Raw genomic sequence first — 26812 nt, forward strand, 5'->3', positions numbered from 1 at the left:
TTCTAATAGTCTAGGGGTTTGGGTTCTCAGTGTACAGGGTCTTTCTTATTGCAGTGTATGTCAAGAACTCCCTTTTAGAGGTGGTTTGCGTTAGTTTGGAGTACTCACAACTTTCAGATAGGGAAAAGTGGTGGAGCCATTCAGATTTCAGTTATTTTTCAGTAACTACTGATGTTTTCCAGAGTTACCCAGAGATACTGATTTGCACCTTAACACATATAAGATCTAATGTGATCCATAATTAATATTTCTTAAGAGTGTGTAACCAATCAGTCTTTCTTAATGTGAAATTATGTTAATTGTACGTGAACTCAACTACATTCCTCTAAGAAATGTCTGCAGGTTAGACTTTAGGTTAGCTAAGATGATTTCAAGCAACAATATTGGCAAATACAATCTTCTGTCTGTTTAGAGGCCTGCTTGATGACCATTTTACTGGCTTGTGGCTTCCTTCTCTATGTACCCTTTGGCTTTGCCTATTCTATTATAGTAAATGTGTCTTTACACATTAATCTCTTCATGGCCTGTCATCCTACCTCGTATGTCTTAGCAGCTGAAACGTGGTTCCTACTTTGAACTGATCTCAGACTAGGCATGCAGTTATGAGATTATTGGTTATTAAAAGCTATTCTTTTAAATTTGTGCATGTCCTTTAAAGAGAAGGAAAAAAAATAATTTAAAAAAATATATATTCTTCATTTTCTAAAACACTCTTTTGTTTTCAGGGGTGTAATAGGAAAACAGGGATACCAGTGTCAAGGTAAGAGAAAATCTACAGGGGGACAGTTTGAATATATGTTGATGTTATAATATATAAATAATAAGATATTTTCATCAAGTATTGTCTATGTACAGCATTTAGAATGTAGCACAAGATGATACAGAATAAGTTTGTTTCACCAAAGATACAGTCTTTACAGTAAGTCACAGTAAGATTTTTCAAAACTGTTGGTCTTAGACAGCACAGATGAGGGAGGGGCACGGTTATCATCACTGAACAGCAGATCCTAGGTATCTCTTGGTGCACATCCAACCAGGGGGATGTATCTGCAGATGTTGTCTTATCCATTTTTCACTTCTTGCATTTTAAAATTGTGAATTCTTTATTCTGCTTAAGATTCTTCATTTTAAAATGCCAGGTAATTGCAAAGACTATAATTAAATAGATGAGATAATTATAGAGGTCATCATTAGAGAAGGTTATAGCAAAGGCTGCAGAAGTACATAATTTTCAACTCCATTTTTCAACTTAATTTCTTGTACTCTTGATTTTTTTATGCAGTCACCTCTTGGGATGATGTTTTTCTGCTTCTCATCTGACAAGTAGAAATAATCAAGTTAGTGATGATTTTTCAGTTACAAAAGACTTGTTGAAATCTCATTGTAAAAAAATGAATGCAAGTAGTGGTTTTACTTGCTGTAATAAGAATTGCTGTATTAATATACAGCAGAGGTTCCTTGAGTTCTGATCTTTTTTTTTTTTTTTACAAAAATGACCAGAGCTATAAGAAAATGAAATTCATTATTTCATTCTGAAGGGTTTTTTCTTCACTTAGTGACTTTGAATCCCACAGTACAATAGAACTTGCAATTATTACTCTTATCTGTCATATCTGCAAATGTTAGTTATTGATTAAGTAATCAGTATGAATATTGAAAAAGCATTTTTGCCTCCTGAAACATTTACTGTTACCAATTTACGATAATATGTTACAGAAAGAATGTTCAACTTTGTTTTTTTCTGTTCTTTGGCATTTACAATGAGTTATCTTTATGTCTCTTTTCCCCTGGAAGCTCTTCAGAGAGCAATTTTTCTTTTGCCAATGTGGAGATCATGGACTTTAACAGATAAAGAAACATGTAAAAATTGAGAAAAATTGTGTTTAATATTTCAGAAGGTAATTTATAGGTTTACATACTGAGATTTGGCAGATATGCTTTAATTGTCCTAAAATTCATTGGTCTCTTGAAAGTCCATTATCTTCTGCCTTTGTAAGCCAGACTTACTTCATAGGACTCAAGAAGTCACCAGTCACTTGCAGCGCTTTCAAGTCCCAGCATTTCTAGTCTTCTGAGAACAGTCTTTTGCTTTAAAATCAATCTTCATGAAAATGCATTCTTTTCTCTGTTTTTTATTTATAGTTTGCACTTGTGTAGTCCACAAGAGATGCCATGAACTTATAATAACGAAGTGTGCTGGCTTAAAAAAACAGGAAACTCACGATGAGGTAAATGTTTATAAAATATTTTTTTCAGATTAAATTCTGTCTTTCATGTGTTCAAAGTGGTGTCATCTCCTCTGTTTAATCAATAAATTTTCTGGACTTTTTTGTGCCCTTCTAGTCATCTTGTGATGTATTTTTTTGGAATGACAGATTACCATAACAGTTTCATTTACATTGAAATTATTATACTGCAATTTATGTCTAATTATTAAATTTTTTATAACATCTCAATGCTTAAAGTCTCAGTGAGCTCCTTCTGCCCCTTTTCATTTTTAACATTTCTCCACTTCTGAGTTAATATGAGTTTTGGAATTTTAATTCCAAAGAAGCAGGATGGGACCCTTTATCCCTGAATTGCATTTTGTGTGGCGGAGTCATTAGCAGCTGATAGGATAGACAGTATACTTTAGTATTTTGCATCAACATAAAAGACCACCCAGAATTTACTTGCAAAGTCTCACCTCAACAAAGACTGCATCCAAACTGTCAAAATGTAGAACAAAACCCATCTGTATGTTGAAGAAGGCCCATCAATAGTGTGCAAGACGGTAGCGATAACACAAGGTACTGCAGAGCTAACAGATTTTCAGCATAATTACTCCCTACCTCTAGCTTTATGATATCATGCATTTAAATAAATGAAGACATTACCTGAAAATTAAATTAGCTGCCTCCAGCACCATTCTGTCAGGGAGGTAAATAGATAAACCAACAGCATGTTCAGCTCTGGATCAGAAGAGAAAACAAAGCAATCCTTTCACTTGGGTTAAAGGCCCCTCTCAGCTAAGATGACCCTTTTAGGCTTGGTTAGGAAACTAATGTTAATTTCTGTGTTCAGTCATACACCAAGGAGTGATGTGACTGCTGTAGGGTTCAGCTGCCTTAGATTCCTCAGCTTTGGGGTATCCTTTTATGGCTGGGTTGATAGGGGACAGTTGGAGAGGGTGGTGGGGTTTACAACTTTTTTTAAATAGTTGTAGCCCTCAACTCTAACCAGTGAATGCTTTATTTTATACATAAGTTTTTTGTTTGTGTTTTAACAGAAAAGCTAATGAATGCTCACTGTCCTGTTCTGTTTTGTGCAAAAGCAAGGGTCTACTATCCTGCTATAGGATTAGTGAGGTAGTCTGTGGATGATCCCAGTCCCTTGGCCACACAGAAAAGTACATTTCTTAGTTTTATTTGTTAAGAACCTGCATTTATGTACTTGAAAAAGCCTAGTTTTAAATTACAAATCAGAGTTGTATGTAACAATTGTTTTAAGCCACTCTTTCAACTTAGACATGAATTTGACTGAGACACTAATTGATCTCATTCTTCCTGTGCAATTCACTGCCATTTTTCATACTGGAAGCATTCTTTCATATCTGATTCGCAACCAGTATTTTACGTCTGAAACTTGATCACGTGCAGAGGATTGTGATAAAGGATTGTGTATGGCTAGTGCTCTTTTTGCCTAGTACTTACAGGAAGGTACAAAATCTTGTGTAGATTTATATTTCCAGGCTCCAGACTGGTGGAGACATGTATGCTTTGCTGATAGAGTGCTCTCACTGTTCAGAAGGGGTACTAGATCACTGGAGAGAAACCAGCAGTAATAGAAAAGGAAAGGAAAAACATATCTTAATTAATCTCCTGCTATGCAGTGACCACGATAAAAACTTATCAGTGACATCCTTTAGTTAGTAAGTAATCATACCTTGGAATCCCTGAACACAACAACTTATCCTTGTCATTTTCATAATCTAAAGAAGAGTGGGATATGAAAAGGTAAAGGGGTTGTGATATATTTCTATTTCTTAATCCTGTATTAGTTGGGTCTCCTGCTCCTGCAACAATTGGGAGTGACTTCCTTGCCTTCCACATGAAGAGATCTTTCCTGATAGCTATGTATTTGTTGTTCCCACAAGTACTAGGAAGTAGACTTTGGTCTTTATCTCTTGGACAACAGCAGCCCTTCCCCCTCTTTTTCCCCTAATAAAAGTAGTGAGAAGAACTCAGGGGCTGGAGTATATCCAATGCAAAGATCATCATCTGAGCACAGACCTTTTCATCTTGTTGGAATTCTGTGTGGTTTCAAAACGTAAAAAGACTTTGGCATACACTGATTGTAAAGAAATTAATTGGAATAAAATATGCTGTGTTCTCCTTTTTCAGCAAGTGGGATCCCAGCGTTTCAGTGTCAATATGCCTCACAAGTTCAGCATTCACAATTACAAAGTGCCCACCTTCTGTGACCACTGTGGTTCATTGCTCTGGGGTCTTTTGAGACAAGGTTTACAATGCAAAGGTAAGGATTACCACTTCAGAGCTTTTCTTTTTCTTTGTGAATGACTTGTAGACTTTGAAAGAACTTCAGATATTCTGTCTTCTCCAGAATGTACAGAAATTATTAGAAAGTGAATAGCGGACTGGAACTTCCGGTGTTCCAGTTTTTGCCCATTGCCCCTTGTCCTGTCACTGGGCACCACTGAAAAGAGCCCAGCCCCATCCATTTGGCCCCCACACTCCAGGTATTTATAGACATTAATAAGATCCCCTCTCAGTCTTCTCTTCTCCAGGCTGAAGAGTCCCAGCTCTCTCAGCCTTTCCTCATATGGGAGATGCTCATCTTTGTGGCCCATCTTTGAAGGATGATTCATTATGTTCTGCAGTTAAAGGACTGTGTACTCTGTACAGGAACTGTATATGAAGTTGCTGCTGGAAGGTGTATTCATGTCATTTTAGCTGACAAACAGAAATGATTAGTTCCATATCTCTTTGTTTCAAGCAGATCTATATATTCTAAATGGGGGAGAAAACAGTACAAACACTTTCAAAGGAAAATAATATTTTAGAAATAGTTAATAAAAGGCTTCAATGGGTTCAGTGGGTTAATGGGAATGATGTCATGAAGGTTGTCAGATTCTTAGAAAGCTGTACCTAATGGAATTATAAGTACCTTTATGAATGGGTAGGTCCATCTTCATAAATAAAAAAATCATGTTATGTACACTTCTCAACTGCAGAAACATGGAGTCACACATGTGTATAAACAGGTATTCTATGAAATATATCCTTTGCAGTATTTAAGACAAGATGTAACTATAGATGAAGGTGAAGCCTAATGTTTCATGTCACAAATTACTGGGCGGCAAGGGAAAGAAGAAATTTCTTTCATGGCGAAGTAATTCACAGTGAGAGCATTCTGAAGTTCAGGCCTTCCCTTGTGATTCTACCTAGTGAGCAGTGATAAAATGTTAGACTCTAAATACTGTTACTTTACTACTATTGAAGATTTTGTTCAAATGGTATCTTAATTATGGTGGAGATATATTCAGAGAAGACTTTTCAATTAAACCTGATTTTTTTTGTCTTTGATTTTTAATCAGAGCCATAGTATCTCTCTCCACTTAATCTGTGAATATATTAGTTCACTTTCATGTGCTCTCTCAAGTACCGTATTGGTTCATTTGCTCTTAACTATAGAAAATAATGTTCTTTCTCATATGTATGCATTTACTGGGTAGCAGATGCGTAGAAACAATAGTTCAGAGAGCCTGTGTTGCTTACTCCATGTTCATAAGATTAGTGCCTATAAAATACAATATTGTCTGCATGAAATCTAGAATGTAGTGGAGCTGGAAATGTAATTTTCTCTGTGCTTTGTTTTCTCTCTTAGCAAGTGCAGAACAATGTTCCCTTCTCCAGACATGTACTTGCTTGCCCAGTGTGGTTATTAACACCATGAAAAGTGTATTCCAGAGATTTATTCTTCTTCTGGTTTTTTAACTTCTTATTCCTGTGCTTCTTTTTACAAAATATGTTCATGAAGGTGGACTGTACAGAATTTTCCTGCTTGCTTTGTGTCAAGCAGTTCAGTTCCTCAATGTCCACTGTTGTGGATCCTAGGTCAAACATTTTGCCACTGAGCTTTTGTCACTGAATATACATGCACTGAAAACACCATGTGTAGCAAATTCTTTTTGCTCTTCTTGTGAGCTGAAACATACTTGAAAAGAAGAGGCACCTGCTTTCTGAAGCACCTGGTTACTGCTGCAGATATAATGCCTGTGGGTAGTCTCAGACGCAAATGTGGTTTGTTTCTTTAGGTCTTACACAAGTGAAAGTATCATTGATGAACGATATAATGAAATGAAGCTTTATAAATGCATAAAATTTTTAATATTTTTTTCTCGAAAAAGTAATTGAGGAATTTGAGCAATTGAATGTTAATCTAGTATTTAGTAACACTTGCAGTTTCCCTCCCTTTATGCCTAGCTCCACAAGAGGGCAGTGACGTCTAAGATAAAATTTGTCATCTGGCCCTAACAAATCCACCCTGTACTGTTTTTAATGGAGCTGTGTTCTCCACCCCTACCCCATAACCTGGAAGCAATTTAAACTTTTTTTCCTCCTACTGGTATGCTAGTTTCAGAAGATGGTATTTAAGAAAAAGAGCTTAGTAACTGGACTGCCATCTAAAGAAGGAGAATGTCTAACAGTGACAAAGACTTTAATTAAAACTTAAAACACTGTTGCTTTTCTGCCTACCTACATTAGGAGTTAATCTACCTGAGTAAAGTAGAGTAAGAAGCAAGAATATATAAGGAACTAATGTTCTCTAACTGTGAGAGCAGAAGTGGGCTGATAAAATCCAAGTTCTGAGGGAGTTTTCTTCAAATTCTGTTTAAGATTCACAGAAACATTAGAAATTTTCATTTGTTCCTGTGTCCTGGGTACTGTGTGAAAACACTGTTCTGCATTATCATAGCAGAAGAATGATAACCAGGTTAATAATTTTATATTGGCATTGAATATTATATTATATTAGTCACTGCAAATCCAGCGAAGTATTTTTCTACTGAAATTATATTTATTTGAAAAAGTTACTGGTAGGTGCAATAAGGTCTGATTTAAGTAAGACAAATGCATGCCAGGGTAGTATTTTATTTACTCTATTACTTTACATTTCATTGCAGTTTGCAAGATGAATGTACATCGACGCTGTGAAACAAATGTGGCACCAAACTGTGGAGTGGATGCTAGAGGCATAGCTAAAGTGCTTGCAGATCTTGGAGTCACTCCAGATAAGATCACTAACAGTGGGCAGAGGAGGAAAAAGGTAATTTTACTATGTAGTGTCACGTAAAAAAATGAGATGAGTATGGCTGCATTGTAATTTTACTATTTGGGGTTCAGTCCCACTTGCTTGACTTGTGCAAGATTTTTTTTTAAGTCAGTACAGCACTAAGACTTTGGCTTTTGATTTATAACTGCAAATCATCTATTCTGAATTTTGGTATTAAATTTATTTTGACTTGCTACAGTTTTGCAAACCTGGAGTCTGTATAGAGTCTGGAGGGATTTCCCTTTTTTAAGTTTGAGGAAGGAGATTTGATGGAGAGACAGTATCAGACACAACAGTTCATAAAAACGTAAATATCTCTTTGGGTCAGAATGGACATTGGGTAACTGATTGATTGAGACACAGCACTACTATATAACATTGTAAATGCTGGTAAATGAGAAATGTGCTGGTTCTCGTGAAGAGGAGCTGTTTGCCAGATGATGGTTCCAGAGTTGTCATCACTATTTTAGGAAGAACTAGGCTGTTCTAGAAATGAAAAGCCTAGGTCACCTCAAGTATGTCCAAAGCTGATTGAGTTATTCTGGACTGATAATAAGTATCCTGGATCAGAATTTGGCTGCACATTCTATCTCTATTTGCATGAATGTGGCAACAGGCCTGTTGCTCTCACTTACAGAAATAGGCAATTTTTATCATAATTTCTTAAAACATTGACATTTGGTTCTGTTCATTTTACTGATTATTGCATACTTGGATCCTATGTACACTGTTAAAATGTTACAGAAACATAGAAAACTCAGGAATAAATTAATTGATCTGTGACTCCTGGGAAAAGATGTTGTCATGTTGTTACTGTATGAGTTAGTTTGCAGTGCTTGCCGATACTTGTTGTAGTTAAACGTATTTACTGGACAGATTTCTACACAGACTTACAGTGGCTATTCAAAACTTTTCCACTTGCTGGGTATGCTTAATACATTTATTTCACCTTAAAAACCGATTTTTCTTTAAATTGACAGTTCTTTCTTTATTTATACTATGTTATCCATTTGATATGATGCCATCTACTGTATGGTTGAGGTCCTTCCAGTGAGAACCTATAGGGGTAGAACATCTTCACTTTTTTCATACTTCTACTTGGGAATTAAGGTTGTTAAATTAAATTTCCTTGTGACACGAGAGTATGTCATATCTGAGTACCCCTTTTGGAATTGTTCCTAGCTAATTGCAGGTGCAGAGACTCAACAACCAGTTCCTGGAAGCGCATCATCAGAAGAAGATAGGTCAAAGTCAGCACCAACTTCTCCATGTGATCAAGGTTGAACATCTCTTTTTATTTCCTAACTGATATGTATTGTCACATATTTTACTTCTTTAAGAGGAGTAAAAAAGCTGTCAGTGCCAGCATATCTAGAACCAAATCCACGAAGTAATTGCCACCAGAAAATGAAGCACTTAAATTTAGGAATGGCAAAAGCTTTTTTAAAAGGCCTGCTTCTCATTTCATTTAAATCTGAGAAATTTAAGTGTCTTTTAAAAGGAAAATTACAGAACAGTCATCTTAAAATATTGTTAAGTTTACTAGATGAGTCCTTGCTTAGCCAGATGCTTTTATGTAAGGAGGTTATATATTCTATTGTAAGACTGAGAACATTTTAAATAGTAACACAGATCTTGAGAGGGACTTTATTTATCTGAAAAGCTTATATCTGATAATAAGTTTTTGAGATAAAATTGCTTCCTTGCAGTTCCACATTGAACATTTGTGATAATAAAAGCTTGCATCTAGTTATGCTATGCTGTCATGTCTGTGTGGTCTCTAGAGGCTTCAAAAAACCATGTTTACTTTCAGTGATTTTGTTTCATGCATAGATTTGGAGACAAATATATTAATCTTCACTGATATGACCTGATTTATTGAGCTGAACAGCCTAATTGACAGAACCTGTATGTCAGCAGCACTTTTTTAATCTGATCTGATTGTTGTTTTTAAAAATCAGAAGTCTATGAGGTATCTTATGTATGAAGAATCTCTACACCAAAACATAGGAAGATGTTTATGCCAAATTCTTTGAAAACTGTTTGCAGTTGAGAAATTACTCAGCCTTATTTTTAGGAAAGATATTTCCAGAGCTCCATGGTAATAAGTACTGTAAAACTTTGAGTCCAGAAGTTATTTAAATTTGTCAGCCTTTTGGTTTCACAGACAGTATTTTGTTTAGATAATATTTTTAAAATATCTGGTGTTTTCCTTAAAATAAGAGCAAATAATTTGTCTAAATTCTCACTTAAATTTCACTTTTGTAGCTCACCTGTAAAGTTGTTGCTTCCAAGGCCATCAGGCAGAAGTACTATGCAAGATCTTGAAGCAGACCCTGAGCTCTGTTAGTCACCAGGACTCACTGTGTTTAACACTGAGAAACCCTCAGAATCATTTAGCAGATCTACACAATTGCTTCTTGAAGCAGCACTAGGAAGTGGTCAAATGCTTTATTGGCAGGCGTCTGATAGCAGCTGGAGCTGAGTAAGATGCTCCATTCATGTTGACTTCAAGGACTGGGATGCCCAACTATCCTTTGAAGTTTTGAAGATACAACTCAAAAATACTTAAGCAGGAAGATGAGTAAGTGCTGCAGGAAGATAGGGGTTTTCAAAACAAAGTACTTCTCTGGGGTACAGGAACACCCAAAATCACTAAACAACTATTAGGCTACTATCCTGACTTATCTTTCAAGTTTTGGATATGTAATTCTCTTAGGTTCATTTTTAAAGACCACCCTTCCTGTTAGAGCAGGGTTTTGGTTGAGCATATGTAGCAGTTTGCTACATATGCTAAATACACAGCATTGGAGGGTTATAAATCTCTCTTCCCAAAACTGTTATAAACTAACACAGGCTATTTTTCTGATGGTTGGTTAAAACAACCACTTTTTTTCTCTTGTTTCCACAGAAATCAAAGAGCTGGAAAACAACATTAGGAAGGCGTTATCATTTGACAATCGGGGAGAGGAACACAGGGCAACAGCTACAACGTCAACAGACAGCCAGCTTAACAAACCTGGGGAGAATGGTGAAAACGGGGAGGTCAAACAGGCCCAGACCAAGCGAATAGGCCTTGAAGAGTTCAACTTCATCAAAGTATTAGGAAAAGGCAGCTTTGGCAAGGTGGGAAGCTTCTGGGCTTTTTGGGGTTTTTTGGTCTTGTTTTTGGGTTGGGTTTTTTTTTTTTCTGATGTGCAGGCTTTTTTTGACTGTACTGCTTTGAAAATATTCATAATGACATTCAGGAAGTGCTTCCACTCTAGGGGTTTCCTTTTACCCTTTGGGTAAAAGCAGCTTTTACCCCACAGATCAGGAATATCAGCATCCTGATCAGCTGGCGTTTTCTGTGCTTTGGCTTTCATTAACTAGAGTCAAGCCTTCTGAAAAAAAATTTCATTGTTTCATTATTTCAGGATACTGGTAATGAAGACACACATACAGTTACATACATAGTGTTCAACAAGATAATTAGTTGTGGTCAGGCAGGAAAAATCAGTCCAAGAATAATGCTGTGGAGTTCTGAGTTCATTCCCTTTCTAGATAATACCCAGTTCAAGTTTACTTACTTCATAGAACAGTTTGTGTGCTTGTTTTTCCTCAGTGGGTGTGTTCAGTGCTGGAGGAAGCCTAACTCAAGCATTTTCACTCAGATATGACGAGTGCAAAAGACTTAGGTGCCCAAACTACCACACATGTGGCAAAGATGCAACTCTCCAGATACCTTCCCACAGTAGGGAATTGATGAGAGTGGAAGGGGAGTTGCTCTGTTTACAGGGCTTACAGATTTTCTTTTCACAGTGCTATGCACTGGGGAATCAAAGAGGACTGAAATGTTTTACAAGTACACTCTTCCTTCCTTGATATACAAGAACTGCAGATGCAGGGGAACAGTAGTAAAGCAGTTCTTTTGTCTCCCTGTTTTCTAATCCTTTCTCTGAAGATGGTCCTGGCTCCAAGCCAGAACTGACATTAAACAGAGTATAGGACTTGAACCTTAAACAATAGTAGTAGTTAAAATCAACAGCTTTAAAGCAGCTGGAATGGTAGGTGGCATTGTATACTAACTTCATCACACACAAATCTCACTACCAAAACTAGAAGATAAAAGTGGGAAATAAATTTCTGTTCTATATCAACTTCCTTCCATTTTTAGTTTTTGAGATCTCACTAATAGGCACTCATTAACATATTTGAATGAGGGGATAAAAACTTTTTATCTTCTGCATTCTTAACTAACAAACAAAATAAATACTGCCTGTTTCAAATTTAAAGAATAGCAGAGGTATATTTTTTCTAAAATTACATTACTTTTAATTTCATAAACATACATCCTAATTCAACCAAGTATGTTACTGTCTTTATATTTCCAGGGCGGTCAAACTCACATGCAACCCTGCATTTATAGTATCTGTTGTTCATATGTAAACAGAATTTCTGTTTGTTTTAGGTAATGTTAGCTGAGCTAAAAGGAAAAGATGAAGTATACGCAGTGAAAGTCTTGAAGAAAGATGTCATACTTCAAGATGACGATGTAGACTGTACAATGACAGAAAAGAGAATTCTGGCATTAGCACGGAAACATCCATACCTAACACAACTTTACTGCTGCTTCCAGACGAAGGTAAGCTCCATGAACCTTTTACCAGTTTGTGCCCAAGGACAATATTCACTATTTCCAGAATAAAAGACAGCAATGTGAAAAGTACAGCAATATTCTGAAAATATTTCTGAGAAGTTTTTGGCATTTCAGGAGTATTGAATAGGAGTACTGGCTGCTGTTAAATACCCTAAATACCTTGTAAGTACCAGGAGATGGCAGTAAATGAGTTAAAAAAAATTTTTAAAATACCCCACATGCATAAAACGCAAAAAAACTACTGAAGTACCGTTTTCTGGATGTCTTCTATACATTAATAGGATGTATCGTTTGTTGACTTAAGTACAAATGTTTTTAACATCCAGTATTCAGAGTAAAAATTCTAAAATGATCTTGTCAGAAATCAAATTATGACAGAACACTCATTTTTTCAGTTCTGTTGTGCTGTGTGTATACAAAATGTTCAACAAAGAAAGGAAATTGGTATACTGCTTATCAAATAAGTTCCTGTAGTGCTATTGTCTCTGATGTGCTTGAGGAGCAGGGAGAAAGAAGGGCAGACAGCTGATAATGAGAGCCTGCTCCCCTAGTGTGTTCACTGTTGGTAATTTTTCATACAGAATTCCTCTTCATGGCACATGTTTTGGATTCACTGCTTAAATGTGAGTGAACATTTGGATGGCGTAGCTGACTCTGTAGGATTTCTGAATCCAGTCAAAGTGCTTGAAACCAGTTGTGTTCACAGAATATTTCTGTGTTTAATTTTTTAGTCTCTTATTTCTCTCTTGTCATTTAACTGAGCTGACAATTTTTTACTTGTTAGTCCAGAAAGCTTTATGGACCAAAAAACCCCACAAAGTTAATCTGTCTTGCAGGTAGAATACCAAACATCTATAATTTTATTTACAGAATCATCCATTATTTTTGAAGTGCTGGATAAAATGTTTACTATTTCAAAGCACTAAGGTTTGAACTTCTGCCTGTTGAACTAAATATGCCATTCATTTCAATGGGATGAGTTTTTGGCCTATAGGGAATAAGTTTAAATGTTAGCATATATGTATGTTTTAAATAAAACACTTGAAAAGCAATCAACTTCCTTAAAACTTCTGGGTTTTGGTTTCTTTTCTTTCAGTAAGACACTACATTTGAGTATTTGAGTCAATTTAATAGAAAAATTTGTCAGATTAAATGAATAATTAAATTAGCAGGTTGAACAAAATTAAGAGTTACTAGTGGTGTGTATGACTGTATGCATGTGCATGTATAAATACCTACATATGCACATATTATAACCAAAACTACATATGGCACAAATGAGCAATTGCAATAATTATGTGTGTAGAATTACAGAAAGGCTGTAACTAAAAGATCTTCCAGCAAAGTTTCTAGGAAAGATGAATAGGGCAGTGGGAAAGCCATAGGGAGATGGCTAGTAGGATCAAGATTATAGTGTGTTCAAATATGCAAATAACAAATGCTTAATATGTTTATACAGTTCTGAATATAGTGAAAATGTGTTAGTGTTTTATATGCTTTGACATTGCCACAAAAATGTGTCCCAGGAAGATGCGTATACAGTTTGTGTCTACAGAGGATGTTTCATGCATTCACACTTTCATTGCATTTGAATGTATGTGTGAACATACTCTTTAAATGTTTTAACGTATTCTTTTAAAATCTGTAACTCATATTGAGCATATTATTACAGATTAAGAAAGTGGTCAGATAGTACAGGGGTGAGGGATAAACTTTCTGAACAGAGAGGGACCTTTAGGACTAAGGCAGACTGCACTTCCCTGAAGAGTAAACAAATGTATCAGCAGCCTGATGTGAATCATGTGGCAGGACATCAGTAAAGATCAGTTTTACATTAAGTGAATCATGACAGAAGGTTCTCCTGCTACTCCTCTGGTTTCCAGGAGATTTCTTTCCTTTTGTGTTTCTCAGCTGTTCTCCCTTCTTTTTTGTGCCTTCCTCCTTGCTCTCCGAAGCCATTCATCAAAGTAAGATACTCGGCAATTCTTCTTACTTTCTTCTCTCTTCCCAGATCTCTTGACCAGAAAGAAACTATAGTTTGTAGCTTTGCTTGAACTCAGGGGAACTGATAGTTAAGTGATTTATAATTGCAAGTCATAGGCCAATGACTCTTAACAAACACCCAAAACTACACATAGTGATACCCAATCAAAAATCCATAGTTGAAAAATTGAAAGGTTTTTTTGAGTGTGGTCTGCAAACAATTTGCAAATCACTCTTTAGAAAGAAACAAAGAAACAAAACATATAAAAGCAAAAGTAATTCATTTCTTAAAGCTATAAATTATTTATGAATGACAGCAAATGAAAATGTACCAAGTAAATTAGCCACTGAAAGATTTGCTCAGGTTCAGTGGAAAAACAGGTAGGAAAACTTGCTCAGACAAATACGGTCTGTGGTTAAAACAGCTTTACTAAGACAAAGGCTATTGTACAATAGAGTTTAAAATGGGTTTAACAGGAGTGTATAGTTAGTTACGCTGTGATGGTATGCCATGCCATGGCTGCTGTACTTTGCAGAACTGGTCCCTGAAGTGATCGTGCTGGAATTAAATTTTACATTTCAAGTAGAGCATATTTGCCTTATACACCCTGACTTAATGGCAAGATTGACTCAGTATTCATTGTCAAAGCACTCAGAGGCTGACTTTATGTAATGAGATTACTTGCTTTGTTCCTCTTCCACAAAAATGCAAATGTATGAGTTTGACTTTATATATTGCAGTGTTTTCCTTCAGTAATAAAGGTGAAGACACTGCAGAAAAGTTGCCTAATATGCTTTTTATAGTAAGTATGCTTCAGTATTATTTTTTTTTTTTTACATGGAGCAGACTTTTCATTAGGATCATTTACTAAATGATACTATTATTATCACAAGGGATCATGTTTTAAATTGTAAATCGTCTTGGAATTCAGAAATCATGCCAAATAATGGCTAATAACAGCATACCTTATACACTAATGTGTTTTTAACCCTACATATCTGAATTTACTTAGCAGTCCCATCTAGCTTCCTTATTTTAAAGGAATATTCTCAAGACTGGAATTTCTAACGTTCCTAAAAGCTATCTTTGATCAAACCAGTTTGCTGTAAGCCCATCAATAAGTGAATCCACCGCCCCCCAATCAACATTCTATATTAAAATTGTATATATATTCAAATATCATACTTGAGGGTTTGTTTTGCAATCTTTTGCGGTGACCTGGAGGAGCTGGGTTCTGTTCCAAAGCTTGGGATAAATTCTGTGAAGCTGATACATGATGTTTTGTCTGCAATAGTGTGAGGTATGAACTCAGCAACCCAGTCCTATACATTAAAAGGAACATAAAATCTATGGGCAGGACTTCAGCTGATGTGTATTTTTACGTGGAAGGAGCTCGGATATTTTAGTGTAGCATAACTTACAAACCCACGTCACAGTTAGATAGCGTTTTTCAGTGCTCCTGTACTATGGCAGCGTTTCCCTTCGTGTTTTGCCAGAATATGGTCAATGCAGCTATCGATGTATTCAGAGGAATTTGAGTACAGATATTCAGATGTATTTGAGTTCCATTTTGCGTGTGGTCTGTCAGCTGGGATATAACTGAAGAATACTGCATTCTGTATTTGACACTCCCACAGCAAAACTTTCCCAAGGTCTAGCATACCAGGTACAGCATTACTGTAATAACTGACCTTTGCTTATCGTCATCTTTGATTTCTTCACGACTTCATTGTGTCCCTTACTGAGAAAATGCCAGGGGGTTTTAGGACTACTGCTGTTTACATTCTTTTTTAGCTCTTCCTCCTGTCTTTTCTTTCTCTTCTTCTATGTGCTGGTTCCTTGTGTTTTCAGTAAGGAGTATTTTACCTGACAATAATGCTGATGCTGCCCAATTCCCTTCTCTGGCGTCCTCTTCACTGCGACCTTATACCACGCTTCAGTGATCAACTATGGAACAGTATCAGCATTAGGTTTTATTGGTAACAGTTCAGTCAAGTGGCTGGAAAAAAGGGTTTAAGTATTTCTAGAGCTATTTTTTCTGAAGACATTCTTGTGTTTATGATATGTTGTTCACAGTTGGAAGTTTCAGAACTGTGAAAATTAAAGTCTTTCCATTAAAAAAGTTGAGAATCTACATAATAAAGGTATATAGCTTCACTTTATTCTTCCTACACCCCTGTCAGCCTTCTTCGTAGTACTTAAAATTTTCAAGACCTGTGAGATGCACACCCTATAATTTATAATAAGTTATCCTAAGAAATACTTTATAAATAAAATATTTTTAAAATTAAGACAGTGAAAGCTTTATTCCAATAATTCATTATAAATTTAGAAAACTAGAGAACTACTGCTTTTAACATCTCCCATTTGCCTTTATCCAACTTCAGTGAGTTTGATAAATTTGGAAATAGTATTCTTCTGCTCTTTTCAGAGTATATTCAACAAAATTGCTTTGTACATAGACATAGTAGAGAGTACTGTTAGTACAGAGCAATGTTCCTGTTGAATGAGAGAGCTGCGTAACTTGTAAAGGACTCTTAGTCAGCGTTCTAGTGATTTCTATTAGAGAAAAGTAATTAAATAAAGGATAGAGAAAGTCAGAAGTTCAGTTACTACAGGTAAGTAGTTAGACTTCTCGCCCATAAAAATATTTTTTTCCTTACAATTGTCTGCATGTTAAAAGCAGCGTCTCTATTCATAACACAGCTCCTGAGCTGACCTGCAGGGCCATTCACTTTGCTGTGTTCTGGTCTTGTAAGGTAGAGATTTGCCACATGACAGTGTCAGAACTGAAGGACGTCTAGGAATAGGGTGTAGTGACCCTATTAGGACTATGTTGATCCGTTAACTGTTATATTCTACCTAGTAGCTTACTATTGGTTTATCCTAGACTGTGTACTATTTCTTTCTGCATGTTAGCACTGTATCTAGCACACTGTGGGTAATGCTAGAAGGCTGGTGTTTATAAATCTAAGATTTAGGAGATTTTATTTCCATTTCAGCTGTCATAATGTTCCTTTGTGGTTTTGGCAAACCTCTGAACCTCTTTCTGCATCAGACCCCTCTGTAAAAACTGAGAGTAATCAGTTCTTCTACTCAGGGCTTGTATTTAAATGTTTCCAAGGAGGGTTTGGAAGTCCAGTAGTACGATATTATTATAGTGTACGAGGATCAGTATGGAAAAGTGGAACATTGCAAAAGGTATAAAATGGAGTTCCATTTTTAAAGTTACTGGTTTTATTTGTGTAAGAAAAATGTAAAACGGTAGAAGAAAAGAGAATCATATGCCTATGATGTCTTTAAGTCATGTTTTCTAAGTTAATTTAAGAAGAATCACTGTAGTATGTGACCAAAACTGTCTTTGATAATAGCAAGTCATATTTCTCTTGTGTGTATTTGTACAAAGAAGTAAATGTCTTCTGCAGTAATAGCTCAGAAGAGTGTCATTTATGATATACAGTGCGAATTAACCTGACTGGCCACTGCTACCTTCATCTGGGACTAATCAGAGCTTATAATCCATTTTATCTGGTATTCTTGTACTTTTGTTGCTAAGCAGCTAAAGCTATTATGCAGATATTGCTATATGGGTGTAATCAGTTTAACACAAGTTTGCATTGCCTTTTATTACTGATTAGTGTCAAATTAGAACTTTTTAGGGCCCAATTCTGTTCATTATGATCCCTGCTTCAGTGGATTTGTACATGTGAGACAAAAGACTAAATTAGCCCCTGTATTTTTAGCTACTTCAGTGTTTAAATATTTTAATACCATTTAAATATAAAATTATTGCCAGCAGTTTCTTAATAGTAAGTGTTAACTATGGTAAAAAGGTAGAATAAAATGGTGGGTAAGCATAGAGCAATATTACTTACACTGTTTATGTTATGGTACCTTTTTATATACATTTATACATTTTAACTTAATTTTAATTTTTTATTTAACTGTATTATTATATATGCATATGCACAGAATATGTGCAATAGTAGCTGTTTTTTAATTCTCAGCTTGTTTCTACAGGCAGATCATATCATAAGAAATTAAAATAAACTGTTATTGACTCATTCTTTGGAATATTTCCTGAAGCACTAGAAATTAAGAGTGGTATCTGGTGATGTTTCATATATCATACAGTCAAGAAGTCATGTAAATACATGAAATTTTGGCAGAATAAGGTTTTTCAGAAATTTGGGTACTGTCTATGTTAAATTTAGATTTCCTGTCGATTGCTGCGCAGTATTGACCGCAATCATTGTATTGTCTAAAAGTAGACACTGTGGTCAAGAATAGTTGGAATGGTGAAGCTGATGATTAAATACTGTAATCATTTTCTCTCTCACACACACAAGCCCCTGTTTCCAGCATGATGACCTGGTTTTGGAAAACTTGCTATTATGCTGCTAAGTTACTGCTAGCTGCTCTTGAAGGATTATTAAAGCCTGGTTAGCTCACTGAAGATTCATTGTTCACATTAGTCCTTTTAGTGTTAAACTTCAAGTCAGACTATCAGTGCAGACAGGCTCATCAAGGGCCCGTAGGAGAAATTACTTCTCCATCATCAATCAGGAGAGTCTAAATGCTTCTCTTTCAGACAGGAAAGACTTTTATTTTGTGGTGTAGCACCCAAACTGAACAGGACTCTTTCACACCCTCTCAAAGCTAGGGCTTGTTCCTAGTTTTCATGTATACAAGTGAGTGCTGCAGCTGCAGCTCCATGGATTGCTTTGCTGTAACCAACTGTGATAGTTTAACTTAGCTGGCAGCCAAACAAGACACGGCCACTCGCAGCCCCCCGCTCTTTGCCCCCTTCCCCCGCCACCCAGGGAATCGGGGAGATAATTAGAGGGGTAAAGGTAAGGAGACTTGTAGGTTGAGATAAGAACAATTTAATAATTAGAGTAAAAATAAAATTAAAGTAATAGAATAATAAGAGTAATAATGTTAACAACTATATATATATATATAAGTGATGCAGAGTACAATTGCTCACCACCCCCTCATAACAATCCTGGAGGAGTAAAAAGGAACCCTGAAACCGAAAATCTCAATCCCAGAACAGCGAGCCCAAGCAATTCCCGAGAGAATCCCCCCCTTTCCGGTCAGCCCCAGTTAATACACCAAACATGACATAATATGGAATATCTCATTGGCACATCCAGCTGTCAGTTCGGGGTTTTACTAACTACTACACTTTTCTTCTCCACCCCCCCTTCCAGTCCTCTGTTCTTGGAAGCTGACCAAGCACAGTGTCCTTGCAGTTATCAACATTTCTTCTTATAACAATCCTCACTGAAACCAAAACACAGTGCTTTCTAGCTACTGAGAAGAAAAATAACCCTATCCTAGCAAAAGCCAGGACACCCACCAAGGCCCTGACAACCCCAGGAATAGTCCCAAGTTGGCATCTGTGGCCAGAATTCACTGCAACCACCATCATGAAATAGGTGAGGGGAAGCTGGAGTTCATACTGATTTTATTTACCTTGGTCCTCATGTCTGCATATTTGGATTTTAGCGTTAACTATGTCAGTAGTTCACTGTGTTAGAAACATCTTAGTGTAGCCAAGCATAAAATTCAACTTCAAGATTTTAATCCTGATGTGATCATGTGCAGACAGGAGGTTTTTAGGATAACAGGTGGACCTAAGGGCCTTTTAGGTACTGTTTTCATATCTCTTGGACAGAGTAGCTGGGCCTACATGTTGCACACTTTTCCTCTTGGGAAGAATGTGTTTCTCCAGTTGAGGCATGTTTGAGGGGAGGAATTTTCAGCATATCTACCAGATGCTTTGCCAGTAACTTCCCTGGCAAGTCTGTCCGTCTTGTAAACTGTGCTTTAGCAGAGATCAGAGGAGACAGGAGTATTGTCATCCAAACAGGGCAAAGGGGATAGCAGACTTTGAACAGAACTGGAGTAGACTTACCACTTACTGGGTCCACAGAATCTCTGTATAAGCTTTGTATTATGGCTGTGTTAACATCATGCTGGTTGGTTCCTCATCTGGCATTTTTAATCTGACAGTTTTTGTGGGAATGGAGTACTGTTCCTCATCCAGCGCAATAATTGAACATTGCTGCTTTAAATGAAATCCTACAGGTTAAGGCTGGATTGTGGCTTTTAGTTTAATTTCATCTTGGGAGAGAGGGGTGGAAAGGATAAGGATAATCCACCATGTGCCAGCAACCCTTGGAATAAATGTGCCTGGCTGGTTTGTAGCAGGATCTGTCACCCTGCTGCCATGTGCTGTGATCTTCCTTTCTGTCCTTCCTCTACACCTAGGTCTCAAGACCACACTCACACCTGGTGTAGGATCCCCCTTTTGGACAGAAAGACATGACCTACATGAACACACTGACCCTTTGTCCTAGAACCTTTTGTACTTGTATTTTATAACTGTAAAGCACTATTCATAATTTGCCTCTAATGGGTTCAATATAAAAATGAATTTGCAAAAATAAAACTTATGTTTAAAATAAGTGAAAATGTAATGCTCACATGGATAGCTATCAGGATGCCTCATTTATCCTAGTTAACTGTTTTAAAAGCTATTTAAAGAAAGCTAGTTTTACCCAAGTGATTGTGGGAGACCATTTAACACTGTTTGTTAGGTGTTGCTCTTAAAAGTAAGCAACTAATGCACCCCAAAGGAAGAGTCAGGAAAAAGGAAACTGTGTATAAAATTTGATTCTTCTGCAGCTTGTTTTCTAAATGCAGGAAATTATTCTCTTTGGAATGCATTTGGGCACTTCAATACAACTATTTTTTTTTTTTGTAATGACACTGAGCTTAGTAAATTATAATTGTATGGGAGAGAATTTCAACGTGGGAAAAAAGTGGAATTTACAAAACATTTGGTTTTGCATCTTTAGGAAAGTTTTCATTGTTTTTCTTAGCATGTACACAGTAATTTTAGTTTTGGATAATGTGTCATCTGCACCATACACCATGTGGGCTAAACTTGTGGAGGGTATAACTTAAATTACACTTTATCTCTTCTCAAAACCACACAATCAGATTATTTTTACAATGTTAATGGGTGTGTGAGAAGATTTAAGGGAATCCAGTTTATGCCATTTTGTCTCCCTTGTGGGTGAGTACTTTTAGAAGAAACACACTTTTTTGATGGCAGTGGGGTTTACTCTTGCCTAATTACTGTGGGCTAAGAGTAGTGATGCCTAGCCTATAGTCTCATGCTTGTGTGTGGGGAGTCATGTAGAGAGCTTCTTTGTGTTCCCGCATAAGGTGAACCCAAGCCCATTCTGTAAGCTGAGAAGTGTCCAGTGCATTGTTTATCTTCTTAAAAAAGATGACAAGGAAGGTGATCCATAATGTCAACTGAGCAGTTAAGAGACGTGACTCTGGAGGAGAGCGAGTGGTGTGTCACTTGTGGGCCTGGAGTCCACAGTGCCTCAACACCAGTGCTGAAGTGCTGTATAAAGAATATATACAACTTCCACTAATAGTAAGGAGCAGTAAACGTAGATCTATAAAACATGTAGAGGTAAACTGTATATCATAACTGATGCTTTTCTGTTCTCTTCCAGTAAACTGATTGGTCATTAAAAAGTAATTGTTCAGAACTAAGGAAACCTTAGTTTAAGAAAGACGGCTTCCAAGTCCTGGCTGTGCTTATTAACACAGCAGTTCATAGGAATGCAGAGAGTTTAGCAACTGTGGGAGATCATGACAGTGAACATTAGGTTTTGGAATCTGCTATATCATCTTACAGCAAATGACTATTAACTCCCGTGAAATGCTTTCTTTTTCCATTCTCCTCTTTCCATGTCTAAAAATGTGCATAGTCACCTTTAAATGATACTGAAAGGAGGGAAAGGGCTGGGAATTTTAATGTTACTTTCATAGTAAGTAGATTCTGATTATTACTGAAGCATGAATTATTTATATTGTGATCTCAGAATATGTTCCACTAACATGTCTATTATATTATAAAACTAGTGCAGAACAGTGTGTTAAATTATTTCCCAAAGGGAAATCCTCTGCTTAATTTGTTCACAGTCTTTCTCTTCCTATACAGTGTAGCATAAATATTTTACTTTTCCTGCATTGGATGTGTTAACCCATCTTTTCCTGCATTACACAGTGCATTTAATAACTGTAAGTCTCTTTTCCATGCACAGTGACTCTCTGTGTGTAAGATTAGCTTTGTTGTGATCAGATTATTAGGTCCTCTAAGGATTAATGGGGTTTTGTCAGAATGGTATGACTCTTAAAAATAATAATCATCAAATCATACTACTTTAAATTAATTAAATAATAGCAGTAAATATGCTGGAAAAAATCTTTCCTCTTGTAAGGGTGGTACATTATAAGGGAACTGAATGTTCATGGAAGGCATTCTGAAGGTTAATTTACAAACTTAACTACTTTATTAGTGTATGGAATAATATCAGCCAGTAGAAAGTCTGCGTATTTCCGCTGACAAATTTTTAAGTTGTGACCTAGAGAGGCCACCACATTTTTTTCCTTAATACATCCAGGAAAGGATGTATTAAGTTATGGTTCTTCTTTTCAGAGCATGTATACCTTGCCAAGTACACAAGTAAAATTGTCCTTTAGGTACTTAGCTTTTCATTCAGCCAATAGAAGGATGAAAGAGATCATCATAAGCTTCTATAAATAAGTTTTCCCAAGAAGCTTTGCAGAATCACAAAAGATAAGTAAATTCAAATACTCCAATTGATAAGTGGTTTCTTGAAGTCTATGGTGGTACTTACTTTCTCTTTTCTGTCCTCAGAAACCCAGTATTAAAATAATCATGCAAAATTCTACCCCTTAAAACTGCTTCCTGAACTGTAGAAAAAACTGTGCCCTGGAGATAAGATGCAGTATTTACTTCTGTGCTGCTTTATTCTTTTTAGAGGGTTTGGATGGCTTAAATGATGGCAGCATTTTGGACAGTATTTCTTGTTGTCTGACTAATTTATACTTGTGAATTGCCAGAGTTTTCAGCTGTGTGAAGCGTACACTTTGCCAAAAATTAATCAGGTTCTGGGAACAGGAAAGTATGGAAAATAAAGTAGATACAATTAATGCTTTTAAAGGTCACTGTTACATTTATAGAACTACACAAATCCAGACAGTGACGAGAGGTGTATGAATAATGACTTTCAATAGGAACTGAAAAAGCCTGGCTCAGACAGCTCATGTTTATTGTATAGACCAAAAAAAGTCAGTGTGTGGTGCTTACTCAGATCAATGGATATTTATAAAGAGCTTCATTTTCAGGAAGGGTTATGAAAACATGTTGAACTGTTGAACAGAGAATGTTATATGTAAACTAAGGATTTTGCATATATTTATCAGTTTTCATTAATTCTTTGTGCTCATATAGTTTTTCTCTTGAAACATTAATTTTTAACCTCTTGCTAGATTCACTTCATCCTGTTTTGGGAAGCTAGTTTGTATAAAGGGACAAAGAAAAGGCAAAACTAGGCTCTGACCTCATGAAGGATTGCATAAGACATACTAATATAAGAACAGCCAGCGTCTTGTTTGGCCCTGTCTCTAGCATTGCCCAAGCAGATGCCCAGGAAGAATGTAGGTAAAGGATAAAGCATATCATTACTTTTTTCCTGAATGCTATCCCAATATCAGGAGATAGATGACTTGGGCATTTCCTGAGCCAAAAATGGTGGCTTTGTGTGTAATGAGATGTCACCTTTGCACATAGTATTGTTTGTGGGAAGTGTTAACAGTGATAAACTACTTAGAAATGTAAATGTTGGAGAGCATTGTGTTTTGTTCTCCACCCATTAAGAGGGAGTGAAGAAACCCTCTTAATACCACATCTGCAAACAGACAAGCCTGTAGTGCAGTATAAGTATTTATACCGTCTCTTTTTAACAGTATTTCTGAAAGTAGTGTCTAAGCCATTAAAAATCTCCAACCTAATGTGGCTGTACTATTTCTCCATCATCTTCTACAGGGGTGAAATAATGTATCTGATCACCTGGAAATAGCAACTAAACGTACTGCGAAAAACAGTATTCCCTACAGGGTTTTTTTATATGCATTTCCATAATGTATTGTTACATATACATTAGATATAAAAAAAATACTACATGCTGTAATATAGGTAAATAGTACATAATAAATTTAATAGAGCAGTTCTCAAGTTACATTTTCCATCACTGAAAGCCAAGGTGCTGAAAGAAAGAAATAAGTGTTACAGTATCTTGTACTTTCCCATCGGGAACGTAAGCAGCAAACTACAGCTGGCAGTGTCATGCCAGAGCCAAAAGGGCATCATGCATAATGCATTAGACTTAATTAAGAAGTATGCCAAAAAGCGATGCCATCCTCTTTCATATTTTCGGTCTGCAGTGTTCTTTTGTTGAATTTCTGAAGTGGAAATTAAAAAAATAATATTTTAACCTTAGTTCAGTCACTCTTTAACACATTTATCTGAACATGTCTTAAAGAAAAGATAGAATATAGACAACTCTTCCAGAAATTTGAACAGCTCTGTTGGATGTATTGATGAGTATAACCCATGGATTCATTTATGGACCCATACAGTAGGAGAACAAGTTCAACAAGAGAAGAAAATGGCTTCTTTGGACATCCAAGAAATCACACTTGTGTTTTTAGACAATCAAATAGCAAAAATGAAATAAGGTTTTGGCAGGAAAAGGGGCTGCTTTCAGGGGTTTAAAATTCAGTATAGCCCTGTGATGTATTTAACTCCTGGAAAGTTATCTTTGGTTGCATTGAGATGTGAGAAACTTGGTGGTCATGTTGCTGAGGTGTCATTCATACAGGCTTGTGTGACATGTTTGCTTTGTGCATTGCATATATAAACACCACCTTCGTGCTTGCAGTATTCAAGAGCAGGTCCTTTAATGGCAACTGCTGTATTGCAGCAGCATAGGAAAGGAAGCTTGCAGAGCTTTTCTAGCATAACAAGAAACAGGAATATCATATCTAATGAGATTTCTGGATCAGAAATGGGGGAGTTTTAGATAGGAATCTGAATTTAAAGAGGCTTAAGCTCACCAAACCTCTGAACTTTTGGAAATTTGCCATGAACCTGTGGGAAAAGTTAAGAAAGAATTGTTGCTGGGTGATATGCCTGAAGCAATTAACTGCTTTCCACAGTGCAGTTCAATGTGGTATTATTATATAAAACACTTGAAGTGGTTCAAATATCCCTCAGGCTAACATGTAATCTCAGCCACATGTGTAACCCAGTATCTGAGTATTGTTTCATCTGCTTTTTAACTGGATTTAGACTCATGATTTGGGTCTAAGAAGCCACAGGCAGCTCCCTACAACCTAAAATATAATGAAGTTCAGGATTTGATACACAATACAGACTTCATTAAAATTTGTTAACCATTATCTGATTGCATAGTTAACATCATTCTGCAAATAGCATTGACAGAAAGGAGGTTTATTTACTGGCCTTGTACAGAGAAAAGTAATGTTTTATCCATTAGTAGTATGTTGTTTTTAAAGTTGTTTACATTCTGTGAGGAAACGTGGAAGCCACTGCTTGAAGAGGTTAGAGGACATACAAGTTTATGGGTTCTTTTTGAAAATATTCTTGAGGCAAATGCTGCATTACATTATCCAGCTAACAGCAGAGAGAACATTGTGTCTTGGCAAACTGAATTTACTGTGTTGTATTTGAATAAAGAAATCTAAACTATGAGAAAAAGTTCCCAGATCTTATCATGATGCAGTGAAGAATTATATCCTTTTTTTGGTCCTACCCACAAGTTTTGCTTGCAAGTTACTGTCTTTGTCAAATTACTGATGGTCTCAGAAAGGTATGGAGACTACAAATAAAATTATCTGAGGATTTAAGTAGAATGCTTAGAAGGTCAAAAACATGATAATCTGTTAATGTAGAATTCTGGGCTTTTAATTATTTCTCCTTTTCTTTCTTTTTCTCTGTAAGGGTAGATGTCTGTTAATTTAACAAGTAGCAATTTGTGATCTTTCCTTAGAGCTCTCCTTTGAAAGATGCAAATTGTTGTTCCATGGAAACCTTAGGTTATAAACTTCAAAGGAGTCTCATGAAGCCTCGAGGTGAAAGTAGGGAAAAATTTCAAAAATACCTTCTCTCTCCTATGGAACTAAAGACATGGGAAATTGTGTCAGTACAACTGAAATTTGCTTTGAAATGCTGGGTTAGCACAACCACAAAGTACCAAATGGGAAGCTTCCAATCACTGCTGGTGTACTTACTGAATCACAAAGGCTAAGTTTGTGCAAATTGTTACCGCTTCTCTTTTGTTCCTAATTCCAGAGAACATTTTTTAATGATTAATATACTTTTTCTTAGAATGAAATACTGCACTGGGCCAATGTTGTGGCATGTTATACTCCCTGAACATGTTTTGGTCCAGAAATAGTTGTAGAAATGCAATATGAAACCACTGGGGCAAATATAAACTAAGAGTTCAATATTTTGTAATCTTACAAAGCCAGAAATATATCCCACTGATGTTCTTTTTCTCCTCAAATATGAGATTTCTTTCTAATTCTTGTTAGTTATCAGACACCAATTGCATTGTTCTGCTTTACCAACTTGCTATGTTGGTCTATCAGTTCAATTTTTGTGGCCTGAATGTAGTTTTTGATCATGAAATAAGAAAGGCAAAACCTTTGCCTTCTCCTTGCCTTGTTTCACAGAACACCACAACTGCTCTAAAGGAAAAGTAAAATGAATACATTGGAAGTTACTGCATTTTTTTTTTTCAGTTTATTTTTAAAATAGTTGTGGGAACCTTTGACATCAGTTTTGAAATATACAATTCATCAATTGTTGTTTTCAAGATAGTGATGACTGTGAACAAGAAGTTGTTCATATGTTATTTGATATGCTG

The 26812-nt window shown here is 36.2% G+C and overlaps 1 protein-coding gene across 1 annotated transcript in view; it reads left to right on the plus strand.

Annotated features, from left to right (window-relative positions):
- The window catches only part of LOC104531822 (protein kinase C epsilon type), a gene marked incomplete at both ends in the record, with an annotated part of 12541 nt that extends 582 nt beyond the window's left edge, over positions 1–11959 (plus strand). The window contains 7 exons of the mRNA XM_010176828.1: positions 726–760; positions 2143–2228; positions 4383–4515; positions 7187–7329; positions 8518–8614; positions 10247–10461; positions 11786–11959. Coding sequence (XP_010175130.1) covers positions 726–760; positions 2143–2228; positions 4383–4515; positions 7187–7329; positions 8518–8614; positions 10247–10461; positions 11786–11959 — 883 coding nt within the window. The remainder of the gene's footprint in view (positions 1–725; positions 761–2142; positions 2229–4382; positions 4516–7186; positions 7330–8517; positions 8615–10246; positions 10462–11785) is intronic.
- Positions 11960–26812: the final 14853 nt, after the last annotated feature.

Source organism: Antrostomus carolinensis, unplaced genomic scaffold, assembly GCF_000700745.2.
Source record: "Antrostomus carolinensis isolate BGI_N321 unplaced genomic scaffold, ASM70074v2 scaffold14071, whole genome shotgun sequence".
Classification (NCBI taxonomy): domain Eukaryota; kingdom Metazoa; phylum Chordata; class Aves; order Caprimulgiformes; family Caprimulgidae; genus Antrostomus; species Antrostomus carolinensis.